Below are 14,413 nucleotides of genomic sequence, written 5' to 3' on the forward strand. Positions count from 1 at the left end.
CTCTTCTTCCAGGGATTTAGAAGTTATCTCACAACACTTTTTCTTATAATATTTAGCTTTTATGACATCTTCATCGTCTTCATCAGTTTCTTCTGCAACCATCTCTCTTCGTTTTGTTGTCAATTCGTCATCCGCGTCCAAATATGCCTGTAAGCGCTTTCGGGTTTTGCGAGTGTGCTTAGAAAGCACGGTCTCGAATCCATCGTTGTCTTCTTCATCAATTTCACTTGTTTGCATTGCATATAGGTCAGGATCACTGTTGTTACTTTTGCTGCTGCTGCTGCTTGGCTCAGGTTCAATCGTTGGTGTACTGCTTTTTTGGTTCACCTTTTTACTCGAATCCGCACATTTTTTGTTCTTTGCTTTGAGTTTGCAAAGCGATTTTTTGCCTATAATCGTCACTGCTGCAGCAGCATTGTTTACAGTGATTGATTTCGGCGTTGGCTGTTTCAACAACATCCGCAGGGTCCGAACTCCATTTGGGATCCCTGGGAAGAAGTTAACCCAGCGGTCGTTGGTGATGGTCAAAATGTCGCCGTATTTACTCATCACTTTGACTACGTCATCATTGCTTATGCCTAGAGGTAGGTCAAGCACACGAACTTCCGTAGCGTTGTTGTCCAGGTAAATCGGGATTTTGCAACCCTGATATACCAGAGGTTTGTCGATGATGGACGAAGCCATTGCTGAGTCGGCGAACTGCAGCACGGCTATTCTTCTTCTATTGCATAATTGCAATGCTCGCAAGTTTTCTTGGTTTACTTGAAGGTCTGCGAGAAATTTTTTTACAAGCTTTGGGCTTGGTTGGTTTTGGAGTTGACAAAAATCCAGAACCACACTGTTTTTGTCTACGGTGCACATTTTGAAAAAAGCAGCGACGCGCACACAAACTGCGGACTGGCGTTGAGAATGCGACTTGTAAGGTCGGCGGTTACTTTGCAACTGATCGGACTTTGTTGATACGACCTTTAGTTGCTGAGATATTGCAATGCAAAGGTTTAAAAACAGGAAAATTGATGTTTTCTAAGTCTCACCCAAACAGCCCACCATTTTTCAATAAGGCTTTCTAGTCCGAAATTTACCAACACATTCAAAGTATGTTTACATTACAGCTGATCGTTTGTTTGCATCAGGTTTCCTATCTCTTTCTAGCAATTTTTTTTTGTCAGGCGACTTCTAGCTGGTTTTTTTAACTGGCCGCCCGATATGTCAGCAAACATACTTCGCAGGGCTGTGACAGCTCGAGCTCGGTCTTTGTTTGCATCAGGGCACTGTGACGAGAAGTTCGTCATTTTTGGGTTAAATTATATTTTGTTCACTGGGCCTAGAAAGCCTTATGTCGATATCTCAGCAACTAATGGTCCGATTTTCAATGTTAAAATATGAAACATTTGTGAAATTTTCCGATCTTTTCGAAAACAATATTTTCAAAATTTTCAAATCAAGACTAACATTTCAAAAAGGCCAAACATTAAATATTTCGCCCTTTAAAATGTTTGTTGAATGTTTGTGAAAATATTGTTTTCGAAAAGATCGGAAAATTTCACAAATGTTTCATATTTTAACATTGAAAATCGGACCATTAGTTGCTGAGATATCGACATTGAAAAATGGTGGGCTGTTTGTGTGAGACTTAGAAAACATCAATTTTCCTATTTTTAAACCTTTGCATAGCAATAATTTTACCGTGTACCATTTTTTTCCAGTGTAGTCCGTATCTATACCTACAACTTTGCCGAAGACACCAAATCGATCAAAAAATTCCTTCAAAAGATACAGATTTTTGAATTTTCATACATAATTTTTGTATGGACAGCTGCCAAATTTGTATGGAAAATTATATGGACAAACTAATGATGCAAAATGGCTTCTTTGGGCATACCGAAGGCACCAAAAAAGATTCAGCCGGATTAAAAAATACAAAAATTAAAATTGAAGAAAAAATACCGATTTCGTAGAGAACTGCTCCACTTGAAAAAAAATCATGATTTAAAATTATGATAGCTAAACATCAAAAATGGATTCTAAATCAGGGTTTATACTTTTTCAGAAACGTTACTAAATTCTCTTGAGTGTGACCCCTCACAATATAGTCGCAGTTTTCCAATTATTCCAACCGGCTGCCTAGGATTTAACTTTTTCAACCGATAAAAAAATTGCTCACTGTCACATCATTGCCACTCCTGAATCCTGACCTCATAGCCATCTACTAACCCCATTAAAACTTTCGTGATACTTTGTCGGAGATGCAGTCGATTAGGCGATCTCTGTCACTCAAGTATCGGACTAACATTCCCATCCACTTCCCAGCGACTCTACCTCTGGTCGTGCCCGGTGATCCGTGATCCGATCGGAACTAATGGGCCGAATTTGTATGCTAGCAAATGGCAATTGTTTTTGCACTTTTCAATAAAAATAATTTTGAAACTTTATAATCAACCTTTTGAAAGATCAAAAAACACAATCAATTTTGAGTAACAAAATGTCATTTAAAATCAGCAAAATATTTTTTTTGCAATTCCGTCGTGAAACTACTTACTTTTCCTGTCATTCTTGAACGACGAAATAGCCTACTTTTCTGTACCAAAAATAACAGAATCGAATAGCAACACTTTTCAAAATAAATGCTGAAAAGTTCTACTTTTCAGCACTGAAATGGGTGCTGAAAAGTTGAACTTTTCAGCACTTGTTTCGAAAAGTAACCCAAGTAACCGTGGGACTGTATATGGTAGCTTTAAATCCCCTCTATATCAACATATAAAGTTTGCCTATAGAGTTTCAAAACTTTATATTCACTTTATACGCATGGAGGTAAAATTGAGTGGCGACGGGTAGAGTTGATATAAAGTTATACCGCGGTAAAACGTCAAAATACTACCTTACCGACAGTATTTGAAATAGAAAAAAAAGCTTTGCGCGCAGCTCTCTCTCTCTCTTGGGAGAGTGCTTTTCACGCTGGGATGACGGGTTTTGAAAGCTTGTTTGTGTTTTTTTGCTGTGTTGTGCTTTATTCGAGATTCTAAACTGCGTGTTGATTTGATGTTCTGAGATGTTTCACCTAGATGCCCTGCGCCAACCGTCTCGTCCGTCCTGAAATATGTTTTCATGGATGATTTTTGTCGATAGAGTCTTCCTTCAGTTATGCAGGAAAAAAGAATACACTAGCCAGGTTAAAACAAAGTATTTATTAATCAATACACTTCAAACCTTTATAAAATATTGACAATCTTCACAATATTCATCGACGAACGGGCCAGGGCACGGAGCGCTGACTGCGCACCCGGTCCCGGGGTCTTAGTGCAGTTTCCGCCGGCGGCACGCAGCTTCAGGTGCAGCGCGGTGATTCCGAGGGACTTGCACTTTCCGCCGCTACAAAATGTAATTTTCCGCGGCCACATAGCAGGGTAGGGCCAGCCTCGTCACGATCAGCCTTGACCTTCATGCCGCCGGTGCCCCGCCAGATAGTTGCTTACCCAAAAGATCCGTAACGTGGACGAAGGTATCGTTGAAGCTGGCGTAGACGTTTGCCACTCCGAACACGAGCTCGTCCGAGCAAAACCTGGACCTCCTCTAAACGATTTTTCCTGCATCAACAAAAATACCACCAAATACTGCCAAACTTTCTTTACCCTCACTAATGTTGAGTTAGTGTTTTGAAACATTTAAAGAAATGTCAAAGTGTGATATAACTTTAAAAGCTTACTTTACATTGATATATAAAGCTTACCAATAATGCTTCGAAACATTATTGAGCTAAATGCTTTGAAACTTTAATTGGCTGTTCTATATGTCATTATACAGTAGGTAATAATGTTTCAAGCTACAAATGTTTCGAAACATTGGGAAAGACTATTTAAAGTGTCATAGCATCAGGAAAGTTTATTTAGAGTGGATTTAGAGTTTTGATTTAGTGCTTCTGGTTACTTGGGAACACTTTTCAACATTTTTTTGATTTAAACGATTAATTGACAAAAAACATGAAAATTTGACTCGGTGAACCTCGTTGGATAAATGTACGACTCGTGCTGAAAAAATCCTCTTTTTGCAACTTGTTGCATAAACTACTATTTCGTGTATCATTTTTACTAATTTGTCGGTTTCTCTGGAACGACGCAACATTTTTACAATCTTTTTGTAGCTTGCAAAAATATTCTACGATTTAAAAGAAAGCGACGAAATAAAAAGCGTAACGCCTCCGCGTAAAAAGAGGTTTTACTGTACCTACCACCATAGAATAGGGATAGGTAGAGTTGCCTCAAATTGCAATTGAATTGACATAAACTTCAAAAAATGTTTGGCACTTAAAATTAAAGATTATTTTCGATATGTCAATCTATTTCAGAACGAAAACGACATTAAAAATCCTAATAAATATTGAATGCATTTGATAAAAACTTTCTTAATAATTTTTTATGTATCAACCACATTTTTTTTAATTAATTTTATTTCATCAAATAAGAGGTTACATTTAACATAAAACAACAACAAAGTTAAACAAAACTAATACAAAAGTAGAGTCTAATTTAAATATTTATGGCCAGCGTAAAGTTATGATTCTTTTTCACTTTCACTGTGTTTTTGATTAAGTAGTAGGAAAAAGATTCCAATTTGAGTTTGGCATTAGTTTTTTTTTGCATGGCAAATATGTTTATTCGTTTAACTACAGTCACTTCAAATATTTTTTTTCCAAATATTTCTCTTAAACTTTTTTGTGAGTATCATTTTCAGTTATCGGAAAACTTAAATATTGAATAAAATTCAATCGTTGTCAGTTCTAAAATCATAGGGGTAGGATTTCAAGTGTGCAAATATTTAGTGTGCAGATATTATTTGCAAGGGTTAGGAATTTGGTGCAAAGTGTGCAATAATATACTGATTAAAATAAGAACTTCAAAAACTTTTTATTTTATATATGAAAAAAAGTAATAACATTGGTCATGTTTTGAGTGTTCTTTGACTAAAAAAAATAGAAATAAAATTTTAAATTCATTTACCTTTAACTTTTTGCCATTTCCTGTTGAAAGTATCAAAACTATACGTTTGCCAATCTCAAAAATAAACATTAATATTTGCTATTGTGCTATTGTGTTTCATATCTATATTGCACACTTTGCACCAAATTCTCCACCCTTGCAAATAATATCTGAACACCAAGTATTTGCACACTTGAAATCCTACCCCTTCTCCCCCCCCCGCTCGCCTATAGTGGTGCGTGTCTCGACTGAGCTTTGATGCTTTCGACCACTTTAGAACAGTTTAAAACTAGGGAGTGTGTCTTAGATAGTTTTTTTCTACTGTAGTTTGAGGTGTGCACTTTTGTATAGAGCTTTCCACAACTTGCACGATTGTCTAAAAATCGCTGCAAGCTGCAATAAAAAAAACTATAACCCCCCCCCCTCTTTGTTCAGAGATTTCGGTGTTCATTTGAAAGGAGTTCTCGTGTAGATTTTTTTAATATATTTTTTTAATTTTCTAAACCCCCGTTCGGCGTTATTGTTGGTCTACATTAGGGTGCCCAGAAAAAAATACCCCCTGCTTCGCAAGCGGAAAACTTTGTTTTGGGTTTTTTAAGCATCTGTGCAAATTTTGAGCGGAATTGGTTCAGATTAACCCATTGGTACCCGAGCCTAAAGTTGGTGAAAAAAATGTTTTTCATACAAAAATGACTTTTTTAAATCGCTAATAACTTTTCAGGATCGAGTTTTACAGCTTTGGTGTGTTCTATAAAGTTGTCGAGCATTGAATTTTCAGTGAGAATCTCACTTTTGGGAATGTTTGAATGGAAGTAGCGATTTTCCATACATTTTTTCGATTTTTCCCATACAAACTTAACCTTCGAGTATCAATGGGTAAATGTTGACCGATTTTGCTCGTATTTGGCCCAGAGTCCTAGGAACAAGGAACAATATTCAGCTTGTGGAGCGAGGTTTTGAGAAAATGTCCCATATTCTGGGCACCCTAGTCTACACCTTTAATGTAAATTCTCTTGACTTTCTGTTTTGTTTAAAACCTAAATTGGTTGAAAAATGGGCTGGCATAAGAAAATGCTTGGTGGAACCAAGGTGGAACAAAGAATTACTCGGGACAATTATGCGTTGAACGGCAGTATAGAATATTAATTATGTACATGCATTTATTGATAAACGTATATGAACTTGTTCTTTCTGGTCTATACTTTTTTTTTGGCAGTAAGTTTGTATTGAATGCCCTAATTTTGTTCGACGCAACAAGTGCAGAAGAGTGATTACCCTAGCATTCTCCAGGCTGCTTGAGATTAGATTAGATTAGAAAAGCAGATAAATTTAAAAAAATCTAAAGAATGCGTCACGTTATTTAAAGCATGTACCCACAGATTAGAGCACCGTTTCTATGATCCTTCAACTTGCTTTTTTTCTAGGGTAAGGTCTTCAATCGTTGTGCTTCGGCTTCCGCCTCCCCAATCGGAGCCACTATGTGCGGACCGAAGTCGTACGTCGTCACCTTGGGCGCGACAAAGCCACCGAACTTGGGTCGACCCTTGTGGAACAGACCAGCTCCGGACAGGGGAACGGGCTTAACTGGAGCCACCGGCTGGGCATCGAAGAACGGAACCGTGGTCTGGGCGGCGTCCGTGCGACGATCACTCTCGCGAAATCGAATAAACCGGTTGCTGATGAAGTTTGGTTCCGACTTCAGGGGCGACAGAAGTGGGACGTTCGGTTGATCCAGCTTGAGTTCGGTTCTGTTGAATGAGGATAGGGTTAGCGTTGAAGTCTGATCAGTAGTTAAAGATGATCTCACCTTTTATTAACGCTGCGCTCTGTATTGTCGTTACCGGTCCAGATACTCTTGTCGGGATCTATCAACTGACCCGTAGCGAAGTCTATCTCGGTCATCCGAATCTCCAGGTTGAGATGGTTGCCCAACAGTCGGAAGCGAACCCCAGTCAATACGTACCCTTGAGGCACGTACAGATCATCGAGATCCAAGCTGCGGTTATTACGGTTCAGCGTGTGGTAATCCCGTCCGTTGCGAACATTCTTCGACATCACGGTGTAGTTGTGTGGTTGTACCCACTCCAGCGTGCCATTGTCGATCTGTCCTTGTGGCAGCAGACGACCTTGCTGAACGATCAAGTGAATGATCTGGCTTTTCTTTATGAAGCGCATGCCGGTGACGACCCTGTAGAAATGTATTAATGGTTTGTTGATGAATCGGACACAAATCCTGTGACGTCCTACTTGTTATTCATAACGTCGGACACCGACTCGCGCATGTTGATGTACCGATCGGAGTTCCTGCCGGCGTCATCGCACAGACAAAAACAGTAGCTGCAACGCCAGATCAGCCAGCGCCACCATGATTCCACCTTGGTTGTTCCACCGGCACATTGTTTCGGATGCCCGAGCACTATTCCGTTCTCGTACTCAACGTACTCGTACCGACGATTGCTGTTCTTCGCCGCCGGACAGATCCACATGTGCGAATCGATAAAGTCGCAGTCGTAGATCTTTCCCGAGCATTTGGACTGCTTCGAGCAGTACGTATCCTTGTAGCACCGCTCCTGTTGGACACCCCAGCTGTAGTACCCGCAGGTCTCCTTGCACGTGTTGTCCGTGTTCAAGGCCACCTCGTTCTCCACGTATCCCTGCAACAGCCGGGTGAGCTGCACAAACGTTTCCCCTTCCTTGTGCTGTCTCTGCACCGGGTCACAGCGCCAGTACGCGGGACTAGCTTGCTTCATGACCTGCTGCAGCAGCAGCTGGGTTTGGTTGGTGCGTTCCTCGAACCGTCGGCGCATCAGCTTGGCCTCGGCGGTGAAATTACCTGTGTGACGAGCGAGAACCGTTAGCGAACTGTAAGTGTTTTCCAACGCTAGTCGGCGAACTCACCCTTGCCGTACGCCTTCAGTAACATCCAGGAGAACTGCATCATGCTGTACCCCTTGATTTCGGTGATCGAGATGGTATTGAACAGTTCGTACAGCACCTGCTGCTCCGACAGACCAAAGCTGCACACGGAATCGGGTTCCTGGTGTTGAACTAGAGTCTACAACCGTACTAAGCCATATTTGCACAATTCGCTTACCTTCGTTGCCTCGAGCATCAGTTCCAGCGTTCCGAGCTTTCGGAACGGCAAATCTTGCGGTCCCAGCACCAGCAGCTCGATCCGCGACAACAGTTCCTGCACGCTGTTGACGTCCTGCGCCACGGTACTGCTGGCAAACGTCTCCAGCGTGTGCCGTTCGAGCTGCTCCTCGGAATCCAAGTACGATCGCATGAGCCGGTCCCGGCTTTTGATTCGATGCATCAAGTCGGCGAGCTCTTGGAGGTTTTGCTCCAGTTTGGCGAAGGTTGCGTGCTGTCTAAACAGATTTGCCACGGATAGTTCGACCTTGTTGACGATCTGAAAAGTGGATTAGAGGAGTTGAGGATCGAAGGGTCGTGTGCTCATACAAACGGACTTACCTGGTGCTCAATGTCGTCGATCTTGCGGTTGATTTGGTTTATTTTGTCGATGATTTTATCATACTTGATCTTGTCGCCAATTAACGGCATAAGAGGGCTATCATCGTCTATCAATTGCCACGTGTGAACAATATTCGACGCGATTTCTCTGCTTAGGTTAATAACCGGAATGACCGCGGTAAAATCGGTAATCTTGATCGATTGGACGGGTTGTGGGCGATGACTTAGTATGAGTCCTGTTATGAATAGCATGCAGCGCATGTTCGTTGCCTTTGGCGTTAGTCTCATTGTGCGACCTGGTCTACTGATGGTACAGTGGACTCTCTCGTTTTCGATATTGAAGGGACCGTCGAGAAAGGGAGTTATCAAATTATAGAACGAAAAATCAAAGCAATCTTCTTGAAGGGACTGAAAATTTTATTGACAGCTGGAGCAATATTGAAATCGAGAAGATCGACAGCCAGAGAGTCCACTGTATAATCTGGGAAAAACATGTTTATTAAAAAAATGAAGTTATCATTATCAGAACCAAGGCCCTTGTCAACTAACTGAAAGACCATCTGAATAGTACACGTCGCATGTAGGGGAGAGTGGGGGACTTGATCCCCGGGGAGACTTGATCCCAAGCCTGTCTCTTTTCAGCATGTGGGTAAAACAATTAGCTTTGTTCTAGAAAGTTGTGCGAAATTGACTAAAACTCATTGTAGAAAACAAAGAAAAAAATTAAAAAATGTTTAGATTGAGTTACACACATTTTTCTAAGAAGTGCTCCAAAAAACTTCCAAGAGATCTTTTTTCTTTGTTTTGATATGCATAGAAAACACTCAAAAATTATTCAAAAAATATGTTTTATACATGAATTGTTTGATAAACATATCAACTCCAAAACCCTTACGCATTTGACGTTAAATTTATCGTCATACTATTTTTACAATCAATTGTTTAAAAAGGTGCGTTTAGGGAGACTTGACTGGAATCAGCCTCAAGATTAAATAATTTGGCTGGGTTTTCGTACATAGTTTCCTTTAGTATAGTTGTACATAACTTACTGCAGTTTGAACCATTTTTCAAAAGTTTTGTAAACAAAAATTAGCAGCTTTTGTAAACATGCTCAATTTTGGTCTAAAAAAGAAAATTTTAAGTTTATATATATTTTGCATGCTAAACTTGTTATATTTTGAACACAAACGTACAGGTTTAATGTGAAATTGCTGTATCTTATAGAAAATTAAAAGTTTGGATGAATAAGAAACATTTTGCTGAAGATTTCTTCAAAATGTTGAAAGGGGGATCAAATTACCCCCAACATTTTGAAAATGCCGGTTTAAAATATTTTTTTAAAACGCTCGGCATGATTCGAAGAGTTTATCTGATGGAATACCCTTATCAGCCAAACATAGTTGAATGTTTAAGCTTTCAATTCATGCAAAAAGATCATAGTTTTGTGAAAAATTGACAGAGTTATGTGCGATACAAAAAAAGGGGATCAAGTCTCCCCACTCTCCCCTACAGTTTTTATACACACACAAAAAAGTTGCAACCGACGGGATTCAAACCCAGCACAAACAGTAAGGACTGGCGACTTAGCCCGCTCGGCCATCAGACCGATGTAGAATATGGAAAAGATAAACGCATATATGAGCTTGACATTTCGGTCAAGTTGGTTTCCACTACTGATGGGCTACATATTTCATAGAATTTCATAAAATAATGCAAAATTTATTTTACACCCACGCATTTTACACGCAGCTGCACAGGAAAAAAAGTTGAATTTTGGAATGTTGAAAATTTGGTAGGTTGAATATTACCTCTTTTATTGAGTAATATTACATAAAAAAAACGTGTAAAAATGTGAACCTGATGAATATTCATCAAAACTGATGAAAATTCATCATTTTCTGGGGTAAAATTAATCATTTTTTTTTTGACACAAAATCTGTCATCATTCCCTGATGAATATTACCATAATTTTTTTCTGTGTGGATTACTACTATTTTTTTCACAATGATTGTCTTCTAATTCTCTAATTCTCTAATCAAACTCGTGATATCTCGGAAAGCATTGGTTCGAATTGCATTGGTAAAAAATGTTTTTTTTTTAATTATCTGCTTTTTTTAATAAAACAATATTTCAAACTTTTAAAATCTTGCCAGCTTTTTGGCAATGTCAGAAATAAGTGTTTTTAGCCCTTTTCGAAAAGTTACTCTCGATTCTATAATTTTAAAATTAGTTTTTATTGAAAAAAAGGAAAGAAAATCCCCCAAAGTGTTATTTTTGAACATTGAAAATCGAACCACAATAGTTGGCGAGTTGGAAAAAGATGCCTATAAGATGACACTGAGAAAAACTAATTTTTCACAAACTTTTAACTTTATGAGCCTATATCAAAGAAACCAGTAGTCCGATCAACAAAGTCGAAAAAATGAAAATATTAGTTAATTTTCTTAGCCTTCATTTTTTTTGCGGTGGTTTTCCTTTGTGGAGTATGTTTTAAATGATAAAACAGAACTAGTTTCGTTCGAATGCAAAAAATCATATTCAAAAAAAAATATAACTCCAATACTAGATTTTAGGCCACCCTCAACTTTCGCGCAAAATAAGCCTTTTTAGTCTTCAAAAACATATCATTTTCGAGAATTCCTAATTTGAAAATGTTTACTTTTCAACACTGAAATAAAAAAAGTACCAAATTCCTAAATTCTAGGAATTTTTCCTCTTTTTCTTATTCAAAAAAAATCAAAAATCAAATTATTCGCTCTACAGCATTACCCTGGCGTTCTCAATTGCGAGATTCCTACTCGAAACTAGGTGTCCAAAGGCTTGATTGTTAAGGCAATTGCAAACCTCTTTTTACACCTTAGCTTCCATCCACCCCGGGATTCGAACTGACGACCTTTGGATTGCTAGTCCAACTGCCTACCAGCGACTCCACCGAGACAGGACCCAGGGAGACGAATCCTACACCTGGACTGAGCTAACGACCTAACCTTTAGGTTAGTCCGGGGCCAACATTTACTTCCCGTCCGACGGAAGGCGTGATCAGACAAATCTCGTCTCAAAATTTGCCACCGGGACCTTCTGGGATCGAACCCAGGCCGACTGGGTGAGAGGCAACCACGCTTACCCCTACACCACGGATCCCGGCTATCTTTTACTTATTAAATAATCCAAAAAACCCGATTACTAAATAAGGAAAAGAGGCAAAATTCCTAGAATTTAGGAATTTGATACTTTTTTTATAGGGAAAAGTTTATAAGACCACCCTAACAAATTCACTAGTTGTCCAACTATGTATTTTTAAATGCACTTAAAGAGATTGATGGGATGGCTGTCTCTGCAATCAGAATAATAAAAAAAATGGTGCTATGGACAAAGTTGCCTGGAAAATTTATTTTTTTGAAACACCCTAATCGAGAACCACCCTAACTTTCAACTGAGCCAAATGTTTCCCCCTCCAAAACAAACGAATTACCTGCTGCTGCTGCGTTTCGTGATCTTAACGGACTGTCGACCTGGTATCAACTTGCACAAACTCACTAACAGCCACTGGATGTTCGCTTGATTGAACTTGTTAAAAAAAAGAACCTTTTCGTAGCGATGATCGCCGCGATCTAAGCTGTTTCTGCGGACGTATCCCTAAGAGTAGGGTTTCCTGTTTGGGGGAGTTCTAAACCAGAACCTACTCATACACAGCTGGATTCAACTGGAAACTGATTAAGATTTTAGCCCCTCCCTCTTAAAAAAAGAACAACCCCCGCATCCAGCTCGAGAAAGGACGTGCTGACTGAGTCATGAGTGACCCACCCACTGCAGACGGTTGGGAGTAAAATGGGCTCGATTTGGGATGGGAGGTAAGATGTTGACGTATAAATTTCATCGTGTCATAGTGGTTGAAACTGTAAAGGCGTAAACGTGTACGGTTGAGGATTTTTGGATCAATTTTTGTTTAGAATTTTTCATATTTTTTCAAATTTATTTTATGTATGGTAGTAAGTATCAAAATGTTCAAATGTAGTATCCTTACAAAGTACGTAAGTGAGTATAAAAATGATGACTAAGTGCTTAAATATCAATTAGCATACCAACAAAATTCTCATGAAAACCCACTGGTTTTGTAATCTTATCAAATTAATACGAAACTCAAAACCCAATTCTTGACTCATGAATCATGATGCGGTTTATCTCATATTTTATTTTACCACTTCCTTCAGTTTAATTTTAATTTCAGCGCATGCTCAATTCGAGGGGAAGCATGAGCAATGGGATTCCCAGAAATATGGGGTATTTTTCTTTAAACTCGAAATATCTTAATTCGAAAATGTCTAATTTTCGAGGTATGGAACCACCCTAACGAAATTCAAAAATGTAGCAGGAAATTCAATGATTTTATTTAAAGAGCTGTTTTTGACAATTGTTTGGTTTAGTTTGAGGTTTTCAATTTTTCTTATTTAAAATTGTCCGGGGAACACGATGGTGATAAAAAAAAACAAAAACGTGAAATTGATCAAAACCACATTTTAAAACTTGAACGAAAAAAAAATATTGCGGGAAACTTGATATTTTACTTCCATCGAATTCTTTGGACAATTTCCCACAAAATGAAACCAAGAGAAAGTGCTTGTGCTATCTTAAATGGGGTATGTGCCAAAACCTTAGATCTGAAATGGTTGAGCACACTTAAATAATTGCTAGTCTTTACTAATTTCAAGCCATCTCGTGTGTAGTGGTTTCACCCAAAGTTTCTCGACTTAGTGGTCTGGCTAAAAGCACGATAAGCTTAGAAAGTCGCACGAAATGCTGGTTCTTTTTTCATAAGTTCTTCGTACTTCCGCGAAAGAGGGTGCGCGTTCGCAGCAGTGAAAGCAACGAGTTGACCATAGTGAGTGTATTTTTGTAGTTTGCAAGCAGAATCGAGACTTAATTGAAATAGGAACAGACTGACCGGTTTTGTGGCGGGAAAGTAGTGTGAGGTAAATATCAATTTTCAGCGATTCCCCAAGAAAACTGCATGATCCGAAATACTTGGCCGAAAAAAAATAAAACCCTTTTTTTTTTGTTTGGGCTTTAGTGTGACCTACACCGTGTTAAAGTGCCGTCATCTGGGGTGAATCGGGACTACAGTCTGAATAGGGACAGCAGTGTTTAGAGCACTTAAAGGTTTTAAATTTGGAAATGAATGTACACATTTTGTTGGTCTGAGTCTGTTCTATCCGAAACCAACCAGAAAAATCAAAATATTGAGCTCTAACATGGCTAAAACTACTGTCCCAATTCGCCCCATGTGTCCCAATTCACCCCAGTTGACGGTGGTTCAAAAAAGCCCATTTTCGTAAATTTTCGCATTTTTTTTTTCAAAAAATCATAACTCCGCTCCATTTTAACTGATTTTAGCTGTCTTCGACCCAAATAAATGGTAATTAGTTGGCCTTTCAAGGAAAAATAGTTTGAGGACCTGATAATCCAGCCTTACATTTGAAAAGGTCGTATGAAACTTTGAAGAACTGTTTTGTCAGAAAACATTTTTATCGGGACTCGTGGTGTAGGGGTAAGGGTGGTTTCCTCTCACCCAGTCGGCCTGGATTCGATCCCAGAAGGTCCCGGTGGCATTTTTCGAGACAAGATTTGTCCAGGTAGGCCACTCATGTCGGGAAAGTCGGGAAAAAGTCGGCAATTTATCAAAATCCTCCAAAAATCGGGAAAAGTCTGGAATTTGTGATTTTTTGTCAATAAGTCTGGAACCCCAAGCATACTTGTATGCACATTATGTTCTACCTCGTGAATAATTCTGTAATATTTTGTACAATTTTTAAATTAAATTCACTAAATTCAATTCTTTAGAAACTCACTTTAAATTTTAGTTTCCTTTCACTATTTGTATGTATTTGAGAAAGAAAAGGCTATTTAAGACATTAAAAATCCTAATAAATATTGGATGCAGAAAAAAATATTAGGGGAAATACACCCTT

At 38.9% G+C, this 14,413-nt stretch overlaps 1 protein-coding gene and 1 pseudogene across 1 annotated transcript; both read right to left on the reverse strand.

Moving 5' to 3' along the window:
* Positions 1 to 2,733: 2,733 nt before the first annotated feature.
* On the reverse strand, positions 2,734 to 3,921 carry LOC120419291 (40S ribosomal protein S14-like; annotated as a pseudogene).
* Positions 3,922 to 6,244: 2,323 nt separating this feature from the next.
* Positions 6,245 to 8,732, reverse strand: LOC120419287 (uncharacterized). The gene is made up of 6 exons (XM_039581954.2): positions 8,448 to 8,732; positions 8,068 to 8,385; positions 7,872 to 8,010; positions 7,221 to 7,806; positions 6,781 to 7,161; positions 6,245 to 6,721 (listed from the first exon to the last, which is right to left on the reverse strand). Exons 1-6 carry the CDS (start codon positions 8,706 to 8,708, stop codon positions 6,394 to 6,396), a joined length of 2,013 nt encoding a protein of 670 aa, XP_039437888.2. The 5' UTR covers positions 8,709 to 8,732; the 3' UTR covers positions 6,245 to 6,393.
* Positions 8,733 to 14,413: the final 5,681 nt, after the last annotated feature.

This window comes from Culex pipiens, chromosome 1 (assembly GCF_016801865.2).
Source record: "Culex pipiens pallens isolate TS chromosome 1, TS_CPP_V2, whole genome shotgun sequence".
Classification (NCBI taxonomy): Eukaryota; Metazoa; Arthropoda; class Insecta; order Diptera; family Culicidae; genus Culex; species Culex pipiens.

What these genes read in the sequence shown, in the direction of transcription:
- LOC120419287 (XM_039581954.2), bottom strand. Translation starts at nt 8,708, where the DNA reads ATGCGCTGCATGCTATTCATAACAGGACTCATACTAAGTCATCGCCCA. An exon ending in TGATGCTCGAGGCAACGAAG is followed by an intron (nt 8,011 to 8,067) that starts GTAAGCGAATTG and finishes GTTCAACACCAG; the next exon opens with GAACCCGATTCCGTGTGCAG. An exon ending in ACTGAAGGCGTACGGCAAGG is followed by an intron (nt 7,807 to 7,871) that starts GTGAGTTCGCCG and finishes CTCGTCACACAG; the next exon opens with GTAATTTCACCGCCGAGGCC.